Source organism: Meles meles, chromosome 2, assembly GCF_922984935.1.
Source record: "Meles meles chromosome 2, mMelMel3.1 paternal haplotype, whole genome shotgun sequence".
Lineage (NCBI taxonomy): Eukaryota > Metazoa > Chordata > Mammalia > Carnivora > Mustelidae > Meles > Meles meles.
Window position 1 is genome coordinate 1,713,467 of NC_060067.1, and position 22,992 is coordinate 1,736,458.

The 22,992-nt window shown below is 49.7% G+C and overlaps 1 protein-coding gene across 1 annotated transcript in view; it reads left to right on the forward strand.

Annotated features, from left to right (window-relative positions):
- The window catches only part of RASGEF1B (RasGEF domain family member 1B), a 38,042-nt gene extending 21,320 nt beyond the window's left edge, over nucleotides 1-16,722 (forward strand). Inside the window, exons 7-14 of the mRNA XM_045998383.1 lie at nucleotides 1,026-1,121; nucleotides 1,235-1,337; nucleotides 2,961-3,040; nucleotides 4,318-4,413; nucleotides 9,283-9,378; nucleotides 9,744-9,867; nucleotides 12,960-13,032; nucleotides 15,840-16,722. Of these exons, the coding sequence (XP_045854339.1) occupies nucleotides 1,026-1,121; nucleotides 1,235-1,337; nucleotides 2,961-3,040; nucleotides 4,318-4,413; nucleotides 9,283-9,378; nucleotides 9,744-9,867; nucleotides 12,960-13,032; nucleotides 15,840-15,864 (693 nt within the window). The 3' untranslated portion in view covers nucleotides 15,865-16,722. The remainder of the gene's footprint in view (nucleotides 1-1,025; nucleotides 1,122-1,234; nucleotides 1,338-2,960; nucleotides 3,041-4,317; nucleotides 4,414-9,282; nucleotides 9,379-9,743; nucleotides 9,868-12,959; nucleotides 13,033-15,839) is intronic.
- Nucleotides 16,723-22,992: the final 6,270 nt, after the last annotated feature.

Consider the following 22,992-nt stretch of genomic DNA (forward strand, 5'->3'; position numbering starts at 1 on the left):
AAAAAATACCAGAGAATGCTCCGCTCGTGACTCAGTCACAGGGGCGGGAAAGGCAGGACACACATGCGGCGTGCCCAGTAAGGGTCTCCGCCGCTTTGCTGCTGGTTTTAAGGTCCATCTCTCGTGACAGGCTCGTTGCCCGAGTGAGCCACACGTGAAGCAAGTAACACGCGTGGGTGCGAGGTCAGTGAACTCACATGAGACGTTTCCCCAGTGGCCCCAGAAGCATCTCGAGTTGTTCGGAAAAGACTGGTCATCCAGTAGTGAAACCCCCGTTGGAACTTAGGGGAACAGCTGTTTTCCGGCCTTAGAATAGCTTCCCTCAGTACAGGAAGCAAGGATTACGCTTTGGGTAGGAGGCTAGAGGACTTTTTTTGTTAGATTTTTTTGGAAGGAAGGAAAGAGGGGTGTAATTACCCGGTCAGGCTTGGCCTTGAGCGCCAAGATGAGCTGAGTGCCTTTCGCTTTTGAGTAACGCGCCGTTCACCCTCCTGAGGACTGGGACGGCCCAGACTCTCATTTACCCAGCTTGGAAGATGTTTAGTTTCTTGCTACATGATGCTCCGAAATTTTGTCCTGGACTGCATTTTACGAGAAAATACCCTAGTCCCGTTCTCAGCCTCTCCTCGCCATGTCGCTAGCAGCTGGCATTCCCACCCACTCGTCAGTCCAGGTTGCTTTGGAGCGCAGCCAAACCCTTTGAATTGTGCTTCGGAAGACAGTTCCCACCGAGAGTGACTTAATTTCTGGGGGGCGGGGGGTGGGAAGGCCCTATTTTGAACACTTCGGAGTACGTCTCTGGCTAGATCTTATGGGTTTCACTGGACCATAGGAAGAGATTGTGGTATTTCTGTGAAGGGAGTCCAGAATGTTAGTGATTTTCTCTCCCTCCTTCCCCATCCCCTTGTCTTGGAAGGTGTCTTGCTCCATAAACTGGACTAAAGGCCCGTGTCTGGCCGAAACGAGAGCCCAGTCCACTCTTTTCTCTTGGTCTCCAACTCATCTGCTCGCTTTGCTCTCTCTAGAGCTGCTACACTGAACGGAAGAAAACGCGAAACTTGGAGGCGTATGTGGAATGGTTCAACCGGCTCAGCTACCTGGTTGCCACCGAGATCTGCATGGTGAGAAGCCAGTTTTCCCTTTCTCCTCGCTCTCCCTGTTATTTCATACTATTTTCCATCTGTTGGGTCCATGTGTTGGATCACTGCCCTCCTTTCTCCCCGTCTCTGTACAGCCTGTAAAGAAGAAGCACCGGGCAAGGATGATCGAGTATTTCATTGACGTAGCTCGGGAGTGTTTCAACATCGGCAACTTCAATTCCCTGATGGCCATAATCTGTGAGTATTTTCTGGACGACGCGGGTCCTTCACTTGTGAGGTCTTGGGAAGTGAGTCCACTAAAATGCACACGTAGTACAGTTTCGTTAATGAAAACTGTATCCTGGGTTTTTCTAGAATCCTGGGTTCTAGAATGTTCCGGATGCTTTAAATGTCAGCATCGTACGAGTGCGCACACTCTGTTTGACGTGTGGGACTTCACGGAGTACCGTCAGTTTGTCCTCACCTAAATATTTACCGATAGAAACTCATGAGGGAGAGATTCGTCTAAATGGAGGGTTTTAAAAGGTGTTTGGGCAGCTTGTGTGTCAAGCATGACAGAATGTATGATCTGAACCTAACATGTGTGATGTTAGCAGCACGGACCGGAGGGTGGCCTGAGAAAGGGGATCTTGTGACGGTCCCTGCTCCTAGGACTCACCTCCCGCAACCCCGTATTACTCTGGTGGACGGACTTTGCTCCTTCTTTGTAACATGGGGTCTTAACACCAGTGACCATGTTTCTTTTCATTCATCCTGTAAACAGAGTGCCCGGGTCATGCCACGATTATCGGTAGTGACTCTTTCATTCGACAATACCCTATTTATAGGATAAATCATACACATTTTAGGTAGTCGATAAACAGGTGAATATTTACCGGACCCTCTAGAGTCAGAGTCAGTTTGACGTTGGAGAATCTACCAGATGTGACTCAGTGCTTTGATCCCGATAACTCCCCCTCACCAGTTCTGTATTCCGTTTTCTTTTCAACATGATTTTCCTTGTTTTCTTGCTAAAAATACCACACTTTGGCTTTTTGTCTGGTTTACTTCTTGAAAATAGTGAAGAGAAAGACCATGTAAATCAGGGACCCAAAAGTCCACAGTCTAGGCAGTAGACGTTCACTTAATTTCCCTTATACCACTAAGAAAATGTCAAGACACACCATGTCGTGGGAGAAAGTACCCGTAACACGTGACGGCTGACGACGAACTTGCATCCAGACTCTGTAAAGGACTCTGTGAATCAATAAGGAGACCGATAACCCAGTGGAAAACAGGGCAGATACTCAGATATGTCCCAAAAGTTTGCTTTTGTATACTTATTGTTATAGTATAGATCATAGTATATAAAAATGTGCTCCATATCACTAGTCATCAGAGAAATACACATTAAAATCAGAGTGTAAAACCATTACACACTGAAGTAAATGACTGAAATTAAAAGGACTGGGTGAGGGGCGCCTGGGTGGCTCAGTGGGTTAAGCCTCTGCCTTTGGCTCAGGTCTTGATCTCAGGGTCCTGGGATCGAGTCCCGCATCGGGCTCTCTGCTCGGCAGGGAGCCTGCTTCCCTCTCTCTCTCTCTGCCTACTTGTGATCTGTCAAATAAATAAATAAAATCTTAAAAAAAAAAAAGGACTGGGTGAAGCAGGTATTGGTGAAGATGAGGAGAAAGAGGAAGTCCTTGTATTACTGGTGGGGTGTGAGACGGTATTTCTACTGTGGGAAACTGGCGGGTGTTTTTTTTATCACGTTAACTTGCACTTAGTAATGAACACTTTTTGGAGTATAATTTCGAATGACTTCTCTTACTCGTCTGTTTCAACTTTTTCTCCCGTCTCCACTCCGTTTCGAATGGGAAGCCGGCATGAACATGAGCCCGGTGTCTCGACTGAAAAAAACTTGGGCTAAAGTGAAGACTGCAAAGTTTGATGTTCTTGAGGTACGTGGAGCTGGAGCCTTGCCGCTAACATTTATAGCCAGAAAGTGAGATTCTTCTGTGTGAGCTTTGCCCTTGGTCAGGGCGTCCTATAGGGAAGAAAGCCCGTCTCTCCTTACAGACACAGGGAAGGGGGTCAGAACTGGCAGAGGGGAGGAGAGATCGGGTTGTAGCCCGGCCCGTTCGTAGACAGAGGGTCCACCTTGGGGCAGACCGGCTTAAGAAATGGCGACCTGTCAGTTACATCCTGTTGTTTGCCAGGAGGGAGTCTGGATCCTGAGCCACTGGGAGTTCTGCCTCGGGCCGGCTGATGGCCTGTGTTTGCAGTGTCCCGGGAAAGAGTGCCAACCCTCTAGAAATACTCACTCGCCGTCTTTAGCGCATTTAGCTAACCTGTACAAAGGCTCTGCAGGGTAATTCGGAGGACAGAGTTGTCCATAAAGGCACTTGTGTTTGGGTCATACTCATGTCGCTATCTCCTCTGCGTGCTGGTGCTTTGAATCAGTGGTCTTTGGAGAGAATAAAAAAATGTCCTTTCCTAAGTTTTCTCCAGATTGGGAAGCAGCACTGACGTATTGCATTATTATGCCTTTATTCGTATTTGTGTTGTCTAATGTCTTCTCCTTCTGATAAGACAGTAGCCTCCCTTACCTATGAGCGATTTGTTACCCCCTGCAGAGAACACGTTCACACCAATGGGTTGGGTCACTATGCACGGCCAACCGGCAACTGGTCCGTTAACATTCGAGTGAAATCTGGAAATGGTTTCCTATCCTGGCTTCTGATTCTCTGGTATCATTTTTAAGTCTAATCTCCAAGGTGAAGCTGGAAAGAATTTGGTCTAGGTTTGACCTTGTTGAAGCCGACATCAGCTTACGTAAATGAATCAAAGCTCAACAAAGAAAATGTGTGTTCTGACGGGCTTTATGCCTGCGTGTGTACGAGGGGTCATCCCTGTCCTTAATGAGTTGCCTCACCTATTGCGATTGTTTTTAAAGATCTTTTTATTTATTTTAGAGAGAAAGAGGTAATAGGGGTGGGGGGAGGGAGAGGGAGAGAGAAATGCAAGCAGATTCCGCGGAGCTTGGAGCCCTGAGCAAGCTCCATCTCGTGACTCTGAGGTCGGGGCCTGGGCTGGAACCGAGAGTGCGCACTTAACCCACGACGCTCCCTGGGCCCCTTGCCTACTGCAGTTTGTTATGTAGGGTCAAAGTATGGTCTTGCCGACTTTGTGCTGGTGGGAAGCAAAGGATTAATACTCTTTTCTCTTTTGTGGGCAGCATCAGATGGACCCTTCCAGTAATTTCTACAACTACCGAACAGCTCTTCGTGGGGCAGCGCAAAGGTCTTTAACGGCTCACAGCAGCCGGGAGAAGGTACGTGCCTACAGGAGTTGTATTCATGTTAGTTACCACGTGTGGCATTAAAATGCACCATGAACTCCTGCCCCGAGCTTCAGATCCAGGAGGGAAGTTGAGAGACTACGGAAGGGTTTGTGCCTTGCCACGTGGAGAAGGGGAATGCTAGAGGAAGGTACCGAGTTAGTATCCGTTATACATGGACGGTACTGTGTTGCTACTGCATTATTTAAATGATCATTTTATTCTATGTTTTAGTTGTTTTTCAAGCAATAAATGAGGTCATGTGTTAAGATGACAGCTGACATTAGAGTAATTTGATTTAATGGAAAACAGACATTTCAGCTCGGCACAAGGTAGCTGATTGAGTATAAGCTTTCTTCTTACAAGAATTAACTTACCTCCTGTGGCTAAGTCATTTATTTGCAGGAAGGAGGTTGGTCACTGTAGAGTTAGGCTGTTACTAGGTGGGCATGTGGGCGACAGAAAGTGCAGGGGTGATGTCTGAGAGACCAATGGTCCGTATTCTGTCTGCTCATCCCTTAAACAGTTTCATTCAGTCCTGGCTCTGTCATACGCTCGACTCTGTGGGTCCTTTCTCGGCCCACGTTAGTGTCCTATTTCTTCGGTGAAAAGGAACAGTCCTTTTGACATTTAGAGATCGTGTCATTTGTGAAGTCAGTACCTGCTTACGGTAAACGAGCTGAGGAGGTTGATGAAAATATGTTTCGCTTATCTGTCCATCTTTTAAGTCAAACTGTATTGTCAACAAATTTTAGAAATGAGGGTGAAAACCACCGCAGGGCATCTCAGTCCCTTCTGCAAAAAAGCTTCAGCCTCAGTGATCTAGAATAAAAACAAAACACGAGAGGAAACGCCTTTTGAAAAGGTCGAACGGCTTCTCCACAAAGTCCAGAGTATCAGTTCTGATAACGTTTGAGAGACGCTGGGAACCCAATAATTAAGTTTTTTGAAGAGACCAGGTCAGAGAGGAGCTGAAGCAGGGAAAACAGTCTCCATTTAGCCGGACGGAGCAGACTGGCTGTGAGGTTTTACTTGCTCAGGTCTCAGCACTCCTGTGACAAGACTGAGAAAATTCTAATCAGAAGTTGCTTCGGCTTCAGGAAATCAGCACATGGGGGGCCGCATCCTCTCATCCTCCCTCCCCAGGGGGTGCAAGGCTGTCTCTGCGGGACCCTCCGGGAGAGCCAGGAGGCTGACGATCCCTACCTCCAGCAGGGCGCCCTGGCCAACCTCACTCTGAAGTCCAGGCCCCAGAGAGACTAGACTTCTGGGACTCCAACAGCTTTTTCCAGAGAACAGTCCGAAGTATTTACCCTTTAGTCATTTAACACACTCTGTCCGCTGTTGTTTTGCTGTCCTTTCAAACCAGTTCTGTGTGGGAGTATGAGTTGTTCTCTCTCGTTTGCAAGACAAACAAAATCACCATCATGAAAAAAAAATGCCGTTGCTTTTTCACAATTGATCTCAAAGGCTGTGAATGAGAACATTTCTGGGTAAAACACATCTTTTATTCAGGAGGGTTGGCGTTTATTTTTCCTTTTTTTGAAGTGAGGAGAAACTCTCTTTATTCCCAAGTAATTTAAAAATCTTCCTAGCAACACAGTTCGGGTAGTAGCATCTTTAATATCCTTTCAGATTGTGAGTTTATGACCAAGGTGGTACATCTCTAGGTACCATAGCCTAGAACAATCAATTCTGTCTTCTGCACGGAGGCCCTTAAATGATCTTTACATAGCGACTTTTCCTATGCATCCTGCCTCCGGTTTTTAGCCACTTGCCATACGATTACATGGTTTTAAATCCTTTCACCATTCCATTTGTGTTTGTGGGAACTTGTTCCCGCTCAACAGCATGCATTTCTAGGCATGAAACCGACTGTGCCTCTAAAGCATATTTGCTAAATCTCTGAATTAAGAATATTTTGAAAGAGGGCGCCTGGCTAGTTCAGTTGGTGAAGCCTGCATAGGGCTCTCGATCTCGGGGTCGTGGGTTTGTGCCCCACCTTGCGGGCAGAGGTTACTTGAACAAATAAAATCTTAAAAAAAAAAAAAAAAGAATGTTTTGAAAGTGAATTAGAAAACATCATTACTTGAGAAGTTCTCCCACGAAAGACTTCATTGGCAGGACCTCCAAAAACCTTGCAGAAACCCTCCTATTGGTAATCCGTACATCTACCTTTAGTGCCTGGGAAGCCAGAGCCCTTATAGTCTCCTGATTTTTATTAGGTTAGGTTTGTTGTAGGGGCTGCAGATACGAAGAGAACTGTCCGGGAGTGAACTAGAAGCTGAAGGCGTATGGATGGAAGGAACAGAGCAGTGAAGGGAGATAACTCACATTTCTGTGTTCTTGGAAGAGTGACCCAAGCCGTTAGTCAGGGATGAACCCAGCAGTTCCACTTTTGACATTTCTCCAAAGAAAACAAGAAGCTCTCCGCACCCCTGTGTCTACTGCAGCAGGATTCACAATAGCCAGGACAGGAGAACAAGCAGAGGTGCCACCGGTGGGTGAATGGATAAAGAGGTGGTTAACACACAGTGGAGTAGTACTCAGCCACGAAAAAGAAGAAATCCTGCGACTTCTAACATAAATGGACCTCAGGGACGTCATGCTGAGTTAAATAAGTCAGACAGATACCAGATGCTCTCTCTCATACGTGAAGTCTCTCTCTCTGTATATAGGGTCATCTTGGAGGCACCATGAGTGTGAACATTCCGTGAGGTGTAGCCCTGTGCCTCAGCCGGAGGCCCATGACATGGGGTTATGAGAAGTTTACGGTATCCGTGTGAGACAGAACGCTCAACGCCGCGTGGCTTTCACAGCCCGGCGCTGAGAATAAAGAGAATTCTTGCTGAAAACTCATACTGTGCCATCCTGACCATGACTGAGTCTTCATGTCCCTCGTGTCGGTACATCCTTGTTCTCGGGAAGGTGCATCTGTCATGTTTTCCCCTTTCTGTGGGCCCCGTTGGCTTTTGGGGAGAGCTTACCTGAGGTCGGACCTGTGTTATTTAATCCTCACCACAAGTCAGGGAGGCGGTTACTGTGGTTCCCATTTTGAGTGAGGAAACTAGGTTTCTTTGCATTTAAGCTTGCATCAGGGGTCGGCAGACTTTTCGCATCCAGGGCCAGGTCACAAGTATTTTAGGCTCTGTGGGCCACGCGGCTACTCCACTGTGACGCGCAGGCATAGAAGCAGACACAGACGACACGTAGATGCGCGAGCGCGCGGGGCTCTTTTCCGATAAGGCTGTCGGGCCACTGCAAGTTGAATTTCCTGTCATTTTCATGCCCATGAAATATCGTTTTGATATTTTTCCAGCCACTTAAAAATGTAAAATGCGTGGCCCCTGGCCACACGGGGAGGGCCTGGGCCGGGCTGCGGGCCGCTGTGTGCGGACTCCCGGCTCACGCTGCCCGTAAACTGTGGGGCCACAGGAAGCCGAGGTCTGGCGGGGTCCGAAACCCAGGCTTCCCCGTCAGAGGTGCCCTTTCAACGAAGCGAGGTCCGGCATGTGCCTTTTCATTGTTACGACGGCCATGTAGTCCTCAAATAACAGAGGATTAACCGGTGATCTTGGAAGGGGGGCGATGAGGGCATCCTGACCGAGAGGCTTCTACAGACCAGAGCAATGATTACAGTGACTCAGGGACACTGTCAAAACCACAGATTCACTTTGGCTATTCCAGCGACCAATGAAATAAAAAAATAACCAAGGTCTTATTTTTTTTTAAATGACTGGGGGCATCTGAATTTACCTCTGGAAGTGAAAAGTGATAGCTCGTATTTTTGTGTGTGAGCCCAAGAACGTGTTTTCCAGAGCTCCCATTCGTCTGCAGTGGATGTGCCCCATGAGTCACGGGCTTAGGAAACTCCAAACACCTGCTCTTCGGTGAACTGCAGAGGCCTGGGCTCGTGACTGGAGCATTGCGTGCTGTAGCACACTTAGAATCTGCAAAACTTGTTTGAGACAAGGTGGAAGTTGCAGAATCTGAGCTTTGTTCTTTGTTCGTTACGGGCTTCATAGGATGTAAGATAGTTTTTTAGAGATGATTATTTTAGTAACAATTTAATTAAATACCACCTCATCAAATCAAAGACCCGAGGCAGGAACGTCTTACTGGAGGTTTACTGCTTTTCAAATAGCCATTCATTCTAACAGACACATGCATATCCCTCCGCGCTCGGACACATCTCACAACACGTTGTGCAAGGTTCTGCCCAGGTGATCTCCCACGAGAACAGGTGCTTCTCTGCTGAAGGCCAGGTTTACCCAATAGCAAGTCTGCGGCCACCATGACCTAAAACCCTGAGCTCTCACGTTATCTTGAGCGATGGCTTCAAGAGTAAAATGTTCATCTCCAAAGAGATTCGTCTAAGACTAAAGGATACAGCAGTACGGATTTCTAGTGGGGCAGTGGGTCACACGTCTTAAAATCTGAAAATACCTGCAGTGACAGGTTCTGTCAGTACTTTGCTCGACGAAGGGCTCGCTAGACGAGAAGCCGGAGTTCTTGTAGTTCTCCCCTGGTTCTAACTAGGACGTGTACGTTTACGATGCGGCCGTGGGGAAGACTGCAGAAGCTCCGCCAGCTCCACCTCCTAATGCCTGTGTCTCTGTTGGGCTTTGGTTACTATTAGCATTTGCAGCTTTAGCAAAATTATGCAAGGGAGGAAAGTGCTGTCCTGGGCGGCGAATGAAACACTGTGTCTTACTTCATTTCAGCGAATGAAACACTGTGTCTTACTTCATTGTTGCCTGTTACACAAGTCAGCGCTCCTGGCCGTCAGGAATCCTTGTACTGTTCGATGAGAGACTGAAAACCTATTTGCCCGAGCAAACCCAAATCTTTTCTTTTTTCTAGATCGTGATACCATTCTTCAGTCTTTTAATCAAAGATATTTACTTCCTCAACGAGGGCTGTGCCAACCGACTTCCAAACGGCCACGTCAACTTCGAGGTAAGGGGAGGCCGCGGGATCCCAGCGCGGGGTGGGGGGGGGGGGGGAGGCGCCCGGCCGTCTCCCTCCCGGCCAGGCCTCCAGAGCCACTTCTGATGTTCTAGAACCAAGTTTTCTCTCTGTTGTTTTGTAAGGAAATACCACTACCGAGTACCGAGTGGAATAAATGAGCTCAAGGTTATTATTAATAATTATCTGGAGGGATGTGCGCAGATGTTTACGTGTTCGCACAGATACTTAGAGCTAGTTTGTGTGAGATTAAGAAAATCACGTGGTTCAGTTGGTTCAAAGCCAGAGGGGGAAGAAACAGCCATGGAACGCTCGCGATTTTTCGTGACCGCTTTTCAACTCTTCTTTTTTCTTAGAAATTTTGGGAACTGGCCAAACAAGTGAGTGAGTTCATGACGTGGAAACAGGTGGAGTGTCCCTTTGAGAGGGACCGGAAGATCCTGCAGTATCTGCTCACGGTGCCAGTCTTCAGCGAGGACGGTGAGTGGCCTTGGGGGCAGAGCCGCCGGCATCCCCACAGCCTGCCATGGGGGGTCGCGGCGCGGGTGCAGCAGGCCTCGGTCTGGTCCGTCACTGACGCGAGGCCTGTCTTCTGGCCTCTTCTGTAGGAAGAGTTTTCTGTTGCGCAGGAAACCACGTGGTGGGTCCCTAAAGTATTGGTCAGGCACTCGCTCTTCACCCAAAAACAGGTTGTTTCCGCGTTTAAACATTCTCTGTAATCTAGCGCTGCCGAGCTTTGGGGACACACGGGGACAGTCCTTTGAAGGGCCTTTTCCCCACCTTGTTTGAGACGTGCTTCACTGGAGAAGAAAGGTTCTGTTTGGGTGCCTGGGTGGCTCAGTGGGTTAAAGCCTCTGCCTTCAGCTCAGGTCATGGTCCCAGGGTCCTGGGATCGAGCCCCACATCGGGCTCTCTGCTCAGCGGGGAGCCTGCTTCCTCCTCTCTCTCTGCCTGCTTCTCTGCCTACTTGTGATCTCTGTCTGTCAAATGAATAAATAAAATCTTTAAAAAAATACTTAAAAAAAAAAAAGAAAGGTTCTGTTTGTGGCACGTTGGTATTAAAGTGATTAGGAAAACAAACAAAAAGAGTCGCTGCCTGCTGCTATTTGAAGAAGTCCTGGGAAGTCTTGACCTGTTAAGATGTTAAGGAATTTGAAGCAGAAACAGTGATTGTCTGTACTGAAAAAAAATGATGAGAAGAGAAGTAAAGTTTATAAACGACTTGGGGATTTATTCTTTTGATGTTTTATATTCTAATACCTTGGAAATCAGTGGTGTTAGTAATTTCTCGGAGTAGCTTGATGGTGTTTGTGATCATGACTGAAGGGCATTTTGCAGTAACGTTACCCATTCCAGAGGGGACTTGATGGTTCGTAACCTCTACATGTGGGATTAATACCGAGCTTTTAAATCTTTGAGTGAGATTCTTTTTGATTTAAAACTAAAGAAGAAAAATTAGAAGAATGAAAAAGTGGCCTGGAAAATCTGGTTTTTTAGCTATATTGAAAAACAAAAACAAAACTGGCGGCATCATGTTGCCTGATTTCAAGCTTTACTACAAAGCTGTGATCACCAAGACAGCGTGGTACTGGCATAAAAACAGACACATAGACCAGTGGAACAGAGTGGAGAGCCCAGATATGGACCCTCAACTCTATGGTCAAATAATCTTCGACAAAACAGGGAAAAATATTCAATGGAAAAAAGACAGTCTCTTCAATAAATGGTGCTGGGAAAACTGGACAGCGATATGTAGAAGAATGAAACTCGACCATTCTCTTACACCGTACACAAAGATAAACTCGAAATGGATAAAAGACCTCAACGTGAGACAGGAATCTATCAGAATCCTAGAGGAGAACATAGGCAGTAACCTCTTCGATATCAGCCACAGCAACTTCTTTCAAGATATGTCTCCAAAGGCCAAGGAAACAAAAGCGAAAATGAACTTTTGGGACTTCATCAAGATCAAAAGCTTCTGCACAGCAAAGGAAACAGTCAACAAAACAAAAAGGCAACCCACAGAATGGGAGAAGATATTTGCAAATGACAGTACAGACATAAGGTTGATATCCAGGATCTATAAAGAACTTCTCAAACTCAACACACACAAAACAGATAATCATATCAAAAAATGGGCAGAAGATATGAACAGACACTTCTCCAACGAAGACATACAAATGGCTATCAGACACATGAAAAAATGTTCATCATCACTAGCCATCAGGGAGATTCAAATTAAAACCACATTGAGATACCACCTTCCACCAGTTCGAATGGCCAAAATTAGCAAGACAGGAAACAACGTGTGTTGGAGAGGATGTGGAGAAAGGGGAACCCTCTTACACTGTTGGTGGGAATGCAAGTTAGTGCAGCCACTTTGGAGAACAGTGTGGAGATTCCTGAAGAAATTAAGAGTAGAGCTTCCCTATGACCCTGCAATTGCACTGCTGGGTATTTACCCCAAAGATACAGATTTAGTGAAAAGAAGGGCCATCTGTACCCCAATGTTTATTGCAGCAATGGCTATGGTCGCCAAACCGTGGAAAGAACCAAGATGCCCTTCAGTGGACGAATGGATAAGGAAGATGTGGTCCATATACACGATGGAGTATTATGCCTCCATCAGAAAGGACGAATACCCAACTTTTGTATCAACATGGACGGGACTGGAAGAGATTATGCTGAGCGAAATAAGTCAAGCAGAGAGAGTCAAGTATCATATGGTCTCACTTATTTGTGGAGCATAACAAATAACCTGGAGGACATGGGGAGATGGAGAGGAGAGGGAGTTGAGGGAAACTGGAAGGGGAGATGAACCATGAGAGACTATGGACTCTGAAAAACAACCAGAGGGTTTTGAAGGGGCGGGGGGGGGGGGGTGGGAGGTTGAGGAACCCGGTGGTGGGTAATAGGGAGGGCACGTACTGCGTGGAGCACTGGGTGTGGTGCAAAAACAATGAACACTGTACGCTGAAAATAAACAAATAAAAAAAAGAAAAAAAATGCTTTTTTAAAAATTAAGGTTAGCAGGAGAGGATCACCTCCCCCCACAAAGAACGTGAATGTGAGCGTATGATGACATCGTGCGGCTCATGTTTGGAAGCTGTTTCCCCTCGAAAACGTCAGTTAACTGGGTGCCTTTTTGGCCCAGAGGCCCCTTGGGTTTTTTTTGTTTTTTTTTTAATTATTTTTTTTTTAAAGATTTTGTTTATTTCTTTGAGAGAGAAAGTATGAGAGGGGAGAGTTCAATGGGAGAAGCAGACTCCCCGCTGAGCAGGGAGCCGGATGTGGGACCAATCCCAGGACTCCAGGATCATGATCTGAGCCGAAGGCAGTCGCTTAACCAACTGAGCCACCCAGGCACCCTGGCCGCTTGGTTTTGTTGAGATGGTCAGTCAGGCCAAGTGACGTCCTGTGTTCTCGCTGCAGCCGGTGCTTCCCCGTCGGAGATGCCGTGCTGGAGTCTTGCTTCCGGGATCGGCTGACGAACGGGGTGGTCGGCGGGGGGCGGGGGGGGTACGCGGGAGAAGGCCTCAGTGTTCACGCGCTCTCACTTTGGTTGATCACAGCGCTCTACTTGGCTTCCTACGAGAGCGAAGGACCTGAAAATCACCTCGAGAAGGACCGATGGAAGTCCTTAAGGTGAGTCTCTGCTTCTCGCTGCTGTGCAGCTCGACGGGCCGTGCGGGACTTACTGGGGGGAGCCACGCGCGTTCTGGAGGACGTCCCTCCTGTGTGTCCCAGTCCGCTCCGCTCCTTTCCTCTTGTCACCTGAATCTTTGCGACTGAAAATCCCCGTTGCCTCATCCAGTTTGATCGCCTTTCACTTTCTCATGCTGTAGCATGTGCAGTGACCCTGCTCCCCTTCCTTCTCGTTACTTACCGCACAGTGTGAATGGAGGAAGAGCTCCGACTCGCTCCCTTCATCTGAGCCATAAGTTCAGAGCCTATTTCTGAAGATCCTAGCACTAAAATGTTATTTGACCTGTGACAAAGGAGACCCAAGTACCGGTTGGTTCAGTCGGTCTGAGTGTGTCACTCTCTTGGCGACTGCATTTTGGTCCCCATTTTGGTTTGAGAGAAGGAGGAAGTTGGGACTTTATCTTTTGAAGATGCGCTTGTTTGAGCAGGTGGGGAGGGCTAGAGGGAGAAGGAGAGAGAGAATCCAGAGCCGAGCACGGAGCCTGATGCAGGGATTGATCTCAGGACGCTGACATCACGACCTGAGCAGAAATCCGGTCGGACGCTCAACCGACTGCGCCTATCAGGCACCCCAGAAACTGGGACTTTAAACATGATCCCGAATCTATTCAAATTAAAGAATTGTATTAATCTACTGGCATTTTCAAGTAAATGCATTTTCCAAAAAAAACAGGATAGATAATAGGTAAATGTATATTTTAACCATTTGAGATATTTTAATAAGTAAAATAGCCCAGGATACAGTAAACCCATAGTCAAAATTGCTCTATTTGTATTTCTGCTAAGAGACTCTGGGAACACGTGCCTTGTTGTCCCAGGTGGACGAGCATGTTTCTCTTCTTCCCAGAGTTGCTTGGGGGTCTTCATGACGCTTGGTACTGGACCACATTTCGTGAACCAGAGCGTCTCCGTTATACTTGGTTTTGTGTGATTTCGTGAACCAGGGCGTCTCCGTTATACTTGGTTTTGTGTGATCTCGTGAACCAGGGCGTCTCCGTTATACTTGGTTTTGTGTGATCTCCTTTGGACGCAAATGAGGAGGGATGAGGTCCAGAGACAGTAGAATCGTTATCCTTAGAGCATGTCAAGGTGATGGGTGAGTGATTGGTTTCTTTTATTCCAGACACAGAGAGAAGAAGGTGCGGCTGACACCTGGCATCAGGGGAATGAGCAGGCTTGCAGGGCCTGCACTGGCAGAAATTGTGGGCCTGCCAGTGACGTATCTATATTAAAATTCCATAGTACTCTGTTGGGTTCATGGATATCTGGGCGCTCCTCAGTGCTGGTGGGAGCTTTAGGAATGACTGACTCCTCATTCTTTGCCTCTCATATTTCTCTTCTTTTTACTTCCCTTTCTGTTTTGTTTTTTTTTTAAGGTTTTGTTTATTTGTTTGACAGAGAGAGATCACAAATAGGCAGAGAGGCAGGCAGAGAGAGGGGGAAGCAGGCTCCCTGCAGAGCAGAGAGCCCAAAGCGGGGCTCGATCCCAGGACCCTGGGATCGTGACCTCAGCTGAAGGCAGAGGCTTAACCCACTGAGCCACCCAGGTGCCCCTGATTGTTATTCTTTATGCTGTATCCCTCGTGGTTAGCGGTGAGTTGGCTCATAGAGTCAGAGCGTTGACAGTAAAAACTAAAGACCGAGATACACAACCTCTTCCCATGTCTACGTGTACTGGACACACACTATACAGTGACGGTGAACGTTCGGTTGGTTGAAACATGACCGGAGAGGTTAGTGGACAGTTTAGAAGTAGGAAGGGAAAAAGAGGGTCCCCTGCACTGGCTTAAATTCAGGGACAAATCCGTGAGTCTGCCCGTGATTGTGCTCCGCTCAGACGTGCTCAGTAGCCACGCTTCTGTAAGTGTTCTCCGAGGGGCCAGCCCCAGCCCAAAGAGACAGAGCGGTGTGCGGGGAAATGTGTAGACAGACACGGGGAAGATGTGTTCTTGGTACCACACACTAGTTTCTACATGGAAATTGTTTTTAAGGAGCCTTGAGGAACAGACTTTCACTGTGCCCTTTCCACATGCTGGGTCATCTCAGGCCGCGCTACTCTGCCTCCCCTCTCTGATCCGTATCTCCTCTGATGGAGAACAAGGCAGATGTCTTCCCCCCTTCCCAGCTGACGGGCGGTTTTTAGTGCCCTGCTTCTTACCCCAATGAAAACGTAAGCCCCTCGAGGGCAACGGGAGGCCTTCCGTGCCCGCTGCGGCGCTGAGCCGCTCCTGCCACGCTGGGGAGGGACGTCGGGTTGCGGCCGGTGTTGGCCAAATTGTAGCAACCACCAAGAGGATACAGAAAATAAGCCTTGATGGTTTGCAAAGCTGCGTGTGAAGTGGATACAAAGGCTGATTGTTCTAGGCTGGTAGTGCCCCCTGAAGCGCGTACCACTGACGTACAAGGCAATCAGTGACTCCCCGTAGACGCTTTTCTGGCTGGCGCTGGTGCCGTTCACTGAGGCTCAGCAGTGGCAATGGCAAACGTCCCCCGCGGGCAGACGCCTGTCTTGTCCCTGCCTGCTTGAATGCCCTCCGGGGGCACTGGAATGTGCAGTTGCTTCTCCTTCCCGAGTAAGCCCACCCGTGACCAGACCAGCGTAGACGGGAACGCTTCTTCCTCTTTCTAACTCTGCGTCATCGAACTCGTCGCCTAGGAGAGGTGGGACAGGTACCGGGCGGGACACTGTAACCCTGACCCAAATCCGCCGCCACATCTGGTCTCTCACTGTCATCTTTGTCCGTCAGGTCCAGCCTCTTAGGCAGAGTTTGAGGAGCGGCCGCTGACCGTGGCCGCCGCTGAGCCGCGCGGACCGCCGAGGCCTGCATCTCCCGCACCCGTTCTGCAGAGTGTCCCGTAGTCCCCGCAAGCAGGCCGGCTCCGGGCAGACGGGGACGAACGTCCCGCGGCCGGCAGATGACTCGGACTCTGGGAGACGGAGATGTTCACGGAAGACGCTTGGGAAAGAATCCTCTACCGGCTCAGCCTGTGATTCATCTTCTGGAATTTCCATGTGAATCACAGCTCTGCACCTGGACGGAGCTTTCTTCTGTGTGTGTTTGTGTTTTTTTTATTTGCTTGAACATTTGCTGCTAATGGGACTTGCCCAGCTGAGGGCTGGCTCTTAGGAAGCCCATGTTTCTTTAACTTAAGTGAAAAAGGGAGAGGAGGGAGGGGAGAAAACCCTCCTGTGGATCCGGACGTGAGCTCCCGGGCATTGCCAGGAGGGGTAGGACTGGTTCGACGCCGCCGCGGACTTCGGTTCCCCTTAGTGTTCCAGTTCCTCTCCCCCCTCTTCCTGCGAGATTTTGAGTTGGCTGCTGGTTAGCAAACTCCTTTTTACCCATGTAAGTTATTTAACGTAATGGAGCTCAGCACTGTGGTAGGAGAAAGGCCACCGGGGAAAAAGCAGCAGACTTTGTACTTGCGTCCTAGAAGGACTGTTTGTTTTCTCCGCCCTTCTGAGCTGTTTACAACTGACCCCTGTGTTCTACAGATGTGTTTTTCAGTAGTTGTTTTGTTACTTAGTTTTCCATCATGCCTATTTTTTCCCTCTTGTAAATCTAAATTATCTGACTTTAAGAGTCTTGGAAAAAAACCCACGACCTAATTACAACTTAATTTTTGGAACAGACTGTTATTTTTCATTCTGTTTGGGAGTCTGCTGGTGACGAAACATGGGAACCCGCGCCTCCCCTCCACCGCGGCAGTGAAGGAAAACAAACGAAAACCATCTTGCTGTACTGAAAGGTCGATCTAATTGTGAAGTAGTTCACCTTGTTAAACATCTCAGAAAGCCTGTCCTTGCTCTGCAAACAGCCGTCCTGTGTATTTACTCCAGGAGAAACTGTAGAGTAGTAAACCGCTAATGCAGAAAACAAAACATCATGTTCGAAAACAGACGTATTTAAGAACTTAATGACATGGTTCCCCAAAACAGAGCATGTGCGTGCTGCACGCCTCCTCCGCAGACCGCCAGTGTCGCCAAGTTGTCCCTTGACAACCGTCAATATAGTTTACACTCCCGGCCAGGAGCTGTGGCGTCTCTGTCTTCTTTTATGGTTGGGGTCGTGGGGGGCCGGGGGGGGCCTGTCAGAGCAATTCAGCTCCACGACCGGCATGAGTGTGTCTGTCCTGGAGGAAGAGACCTGCCAGAGTAAGTGTGGGACGTTTGTCTTCTAGAAAGGGGTCGGAGGCATGTCATAACGAGCACTGGCCAGGCCTGCGAGTGCCTAGCATGGATCACCATCCCCCCTTTTTAGGCGTGGAAACGGGCGTGTTAATAGTAGTAATAATAACAGCAATAATTTGTCTAAGCCACATGGCTATTAAGAGGCCCGGAGACTGGACGGAGGCCTTCGGATTCCAGAGGCCAGGCTTTAACGACGCTGCAGAGCCTTCTCCAGCTTCGATAGGACCTTTCGGACTTGTCAGCCCAGGATCTCACTGGGGAGCAGCTTTGGGTTCTGTAGGTCTGGGATAGGGCACAGAGGGTGCTAACTCACTGGTCCTGGGATCTGCTGAGAGGACAAAGGTGCCTCGACATACTGGGCTTTCCCTGGGGAGTGCCCCTCCCCGAGCTCTGCGCCCCTGTCCTTGCTGCTGGGCCACGGGGGTGTTTTCTCTGGACCGTCCCCATCCGGGGTGGCCCACTGCGGGCTCCTGGCCCGATCTGCCGCAAGCTAACCGCGGCTGGAAAAAACCAACAGCATAAAATTTTCCGATTTGTGAAAATCCTATGAAATTTACATTTCGCTGTCCTTAGAGTCGAACGCAGCCACGCTCCTCGGGTCACGCACCGTCTTGCGGCTGCTTTCTGCTCTGGAGTCGTCCCGCTGCGGCAGAGACCACGTGGCCCGCGCAGCCTCCCACGCCCCCCCCCCCAGGACTTTTGCCCACGTTTGCCCGCGGGTCCCCCGTCCCACGTGCTGCTCCTGCGCGTCCCACAGTTGAGTGTGCAGAGACGGCGTGAGGTCTCTCGTGGGGCACGAGGTGCACACGTGGCTGCTGGAGATATTTGACTGAAGGGGAAGTGGCTTGAAACCTGGGAAGCTGAGTTTTCGCGGAAAGTCCATCATCACATGCAGCCTCTTGTCTTAATGGATGGCCGCCCTGTCCAGGTGCCGCACATTCCACAGCAGACTGCGCTGAGGCCTGGGCGAGCCCTGAGCAACCCGGGGTGGGGAGGGAGAGAAGAAGGAACCTTTCTCCAAGGACGTGTCCCAGTGTTTGCCCGCGGGCTTGAGCTCCCTGGGAGCAGCCTTTCCTCTCAGGAAGCAAGTGGGGACGTCCCTCACCCTCACCATGGGAGGTTTTCAGCTTCACCTTCCCCTGGACCCAGCTCCCGCCTGGAAACCCCTGCCCTGCCGCAGCCGTCTGGTGCTTTCCTGCAAGAAGCTTCTTTCTGTGCTTCCCTCTCTCTCACTGCCGCCAGCAGGCCTCCTGCCCGTAGAATCTCCAGAAACCACAGCCCACCGTGGGGGCCGTAGCTAAACCCTACAGGAATGTTGACTTGTGGATTATTGACATCTTCCACCTGCTGCTGGGGGACATTCTGTTTACCCTGTGACCAGTAAGAGCCGTCGTCCATCCTGACGGGGGTGCACAATGGTGGGTCATTTTCCTTTGGAGCTGAGGGTTCAAAGGAATTCCTAGCTTCGTTGCCTGGGGGGGAAACGTGAGTTACCTGGAAACTAGTAACTAAACATAAAAAACTCAAAGATACTCTGATAGCAGCTCCGTCAGCTCTACCCTTGAGACATTTTCTCTTTTAAGATTGTATTTTTGAGTCATCTCTACACCCACAGTGCGGCTCGACTTGGAGCCCCGGGATCCACGGTAGCACACTCAACCCTGAAGGCGTTTGAAAAGGAAAGATGTTTGCCAGATTCGGCCCTCGAGAGTTTCAGCAGAAAATTAAAACCTCCTGGAGAAGTCAAGCCACCGTTTTTTTCTGGATTTGAATGGTCGGATCTTCCCCTCAATTGTCTGTTTCACGTAATCAGGCCCACTGGCTCCCCTGAAAGCTGACAAAAGTCATGTTGGGGTTTGAGGTTTGTGCATCCGAACCCAACAGGTTAGGGGCCTAACGTTCAAAACTAGCAAATAAGTTTCGCTTCATGCAAAAAAGACCACTGCCCTAATTCTGTATGAAAACTCAACTCCTCCTAAAGGATGTATATGTATATATTTTAACTGAATGCATAGCCAGAAGTTTTGGATTTCAAGACACAGGTTTTGTAGGTCACAACTTAGAGAATTAAAGAGGGGGAAGGGAAATGATATTTCTTAGAATCAAGAAGAAAATGATGTGCTTCTTGGAGGGCGCCAAGCCGTGAAACACAGTTTGCGTTCTTCCCCTCTTTCCCTTGGAGAAAATGAGAGTTAGCAGGAAGTCAGCCTTCTCTAGATGGACTGCTGCGGCAAAGTAAGGTCAGCACAGTATAGTGTCAACTTGGCTGAAACACGGAGTTGGAGGACTGCGGGTGTTCTTAAGTTTTTTGCAAAGCAGTTACGAAATCTCACACGGGCAGGTGAGTGGTGTGACTTAAGGTGTGCCCAGAAGTGTGCTGAATGCACGAGCGAGCCAGTTACCAGTCTGGTTATTGCAAACTCACAGGTTTTTGCTTTGTTTGAGTTGATTAAATCTCAGCCGTACCTCTGAGACATTTGGATTTCGGAAATAAGTAGAAATTTAAGTAATTCCATGCTCATTGGTGCCCAGAGACCAGCAAGGGAGATCCAAGGCACTGAGGTTGGTTTTCATTAGGATGACGCTTAGTTAGACTTCTCTCATCCCCCTCTGTTTAGTACCAGTAATCATAACAAGAAACCCATCTTTAAAAATAATATTACAATCCATCATAAAAAAAGACCAAAAACCTGGGACCAAGATTGCTCAGGGTTCTAGGATAAGTCGGAAATGCACTCCGTGAGAGTATTGGATACACATTTCATGAGCTCGGGTGCTAAACCTGACCCTGCGGAGATCTGTGGGACTTTGGGGACGTCTCCCCTCCTCTCTGAACCTCGGACTCCTCCTCTGTGAGCGACGGGTCCAGACTGACTGCTGTGCGATGACCACTCCTGAGCTAAGGGTCTGTGGTTTGGGAAGGCCTCCTGGGCTTGCCGGGCTGAAAGGCGAATTCGCAAGTGAACGCGGCGTCTCGCACCGGGCCGCAGCCTTCTCTTCTCCCACAGGCCTGTTCGGTGTGTGCGTCCTTGTGTCTGAGGACGGAGGGGATCCGAGAGACAAAGGAGGGATAGAAGTTCCAGTCAGCCATCGGGTCGTGTCCCACACACACCGGGACAGAGCTCTCCGCAGTGAAGAGTGGCCGTTACACCAGAAAATACGCCCGTGCAAGGCCAGCGGAATGGTGAGAGGTGCCGGAGTAAGAAACGCAGTTTCCGAAGGCGACAAGGATAACTCTGTGGGGTGGACTAACCTTTGCCACAGCGGCTGTCGTAGTCGTGCCTGATTATGTGGATAAAATCAAACGGAAATCACCTGTTCGCACCTGGGCACTTGCACACGAGTCACGCTGTGGCTCAGAAGACCCGGATTCGCACCGGTGGTCAGAGCCCGCTCCCGAGGTTTGTCAACTTGCTGTCTTGGGCCCGAGGCGCCCTCCTTAGTGGGAAGCGGCAGAGTCTGACTTACCCGTCGGGGGACGTCCCACGCTGAGCGACACTGGAGGGGCCGCACGCTGGTCCCGGGGGACGGACACCTTTCCTGGAGCTGCCGATGCTGCGGGGTCCTCATGCAGGGAGACCCGCGGAGGGAAAACCGGGAAGATCGCAACAGGCACGAACTCAGAAGAGGGAGAAAAAATATGGGGGGGGGGTCTGTACATCACAAAGCTTTTGGCAAGTTTAGGAAGACGTGGGACACGGCAACGTCAGAGCTGCTGAGACGCTCGGAGCGCGCAGACGCTGGCGGAGCAGTGAGGCTGGGACTATGCGGGGAGCGACGACCTGCTTGCTACCGAAGTAGATATTCCACCATGAGACCTGGGGAGGGTTGCTTCTACATACAGTCACTTACTGAGCTGACTCCGTGCCCTCTAATGAAGTTCTGGAAAATGGGCATCATCGGTCCCTCTCCTCTTATTCAAAAATGACCACGCCCTGGGGCGCCGGGGCGGCTCGGTCTAGACATCTGTCTTCAGCTCGGGTTGTGATCCTGGGGTCCTGGGATTGAGCCCCACATCGGGCTCCCTGCTCAGGCGGAACCTGCTTCTCTCTCTCCCTCTGCTGTTCTCTCTCTCTGTCAAATAAATAAAATCTTAAAAAGAAACGACCAGGGGCGCCTGGGTGGCTCAGTGGGTTAAAGTCTCTGCCTTCGGCTCAGGTCATGGTCCCAGGGTACTGGGATCCAGCCCTGCATCGGGCTCTCTGCTCAGCGGGGATCCTGCTTCCCACCTTCTCTCCGTCTGCCTCTCTGCCTGCTTGTGAACTCTGTCAAATAAATAAATAAAAATTAAAAAAAAAAAAAACTGACCAAGGCCTTTGTTGCAGGCCAAGGAGAAGCTGACTGGAGTGCTTGGAGCCAGTTTGGAGCCGGGAAGTAAGGATAACCCATGGGGTTCTTGGGCCCCCAAAGGCTCGGGCATCGTGAAATGCTTTCTTTCCTTCAGACCAGTCTCTTGGCTCACACACGTCCAGCCTTGTGCGCTGTCAGGGGCAGTCGAGTGAGTGGGATCCCTTAGCTCTCTGCCCTGACATCTTGCGAGGCAGCGAGGATACAGGCTTATTACGAAAATACTCTTACACATGGGGCTTCCGAGGTTCAGAGAGGTCGGGACAAGGTGCAAACAGGTCTCTGGCGTTTCTCCTCGAGTTACTTTCTCGGCTCGCAGCTGTCAATCCTGAACAAGCCCAAAGGGGTCTTAGTCAGCCCCATCCAGCCTGGCCCGGGCGTCACTTCCCAGACTCCGTCCTCCATGAAACTCCGGGCTCCAGCAGCGATGAAGGAACGAGGGGAAATAGTTGTGTTGCTGCTAAGACCAGCCGCCTCTTGTAGCAGAACTCCCAGGTGCGTCTGTCCGTACAGAGCCTCTTTTCGTTGCCGGACAGCGAGTCCTCTCCATGATCTCTACGTGGAATGCGCTTGGGCCCCAGACGGCGATGGTCATGGGGCTCAGCGGACTGGGGTGGACGCAGGAAACTCAGCCCTGCTGATGACGGACGACAGTGCTCCCAGGAAGGCTGGCAGAACCCCATCCTACCTGCTTCACCGCTCTGTGTCCTGGAGCTTCCCACCTGCTCTGTGTCCTGGAGCTTCCCATCACGCCTCACTCCAGAGCAAGACATCAGTCTTCAGCGTAACCGATCCAGGCGAGCGACTGGAAGGTTTGAATTTGTCACTCTCGTTCACTGTTACTGATCACTAAGAGTCATTTTACGTTAGCTTTCTAACTGGCAGAATTTTAAGGCGTCCAGTAGAGTGAAATTTAACAATGTATGCAACGAGGAGATACATGAGGAAAAGGAGGACTTGTAAAGCCCTAAAATATAAGAGATTTGAAAGTTTTCCCAAGCAGTTGATTAATGTAGCTCTCAAGCTGGCTGCCGAGCGGTCTGGGACCCGACCACACTCCGGGACTGTTCCCTGCCCTAAGCAGATTCCTTCGAAGGCGGCCAGCCTGCCTAGGGCTCTGCCCAGCTTCCCGTCCTTAGCAATTCCTGTTTTCAGCTATCCCGGCACTTTTTTTTTTTTACGGTTTTGTTTATTTGACAGAGAGAAGGAGCACAAGCAGGGGGAGGGGCAGGCAGAGGGAGAGGCAGACTCCCGGCCGGGCAGGGAGCCCCATGCAGGGCTCGATCCCAGGATCCTGGGATCACGACCTGAGCCGCCCAGACACCGTATCCGGCACTTTGGAAGTTACAGATTCTCTGTCA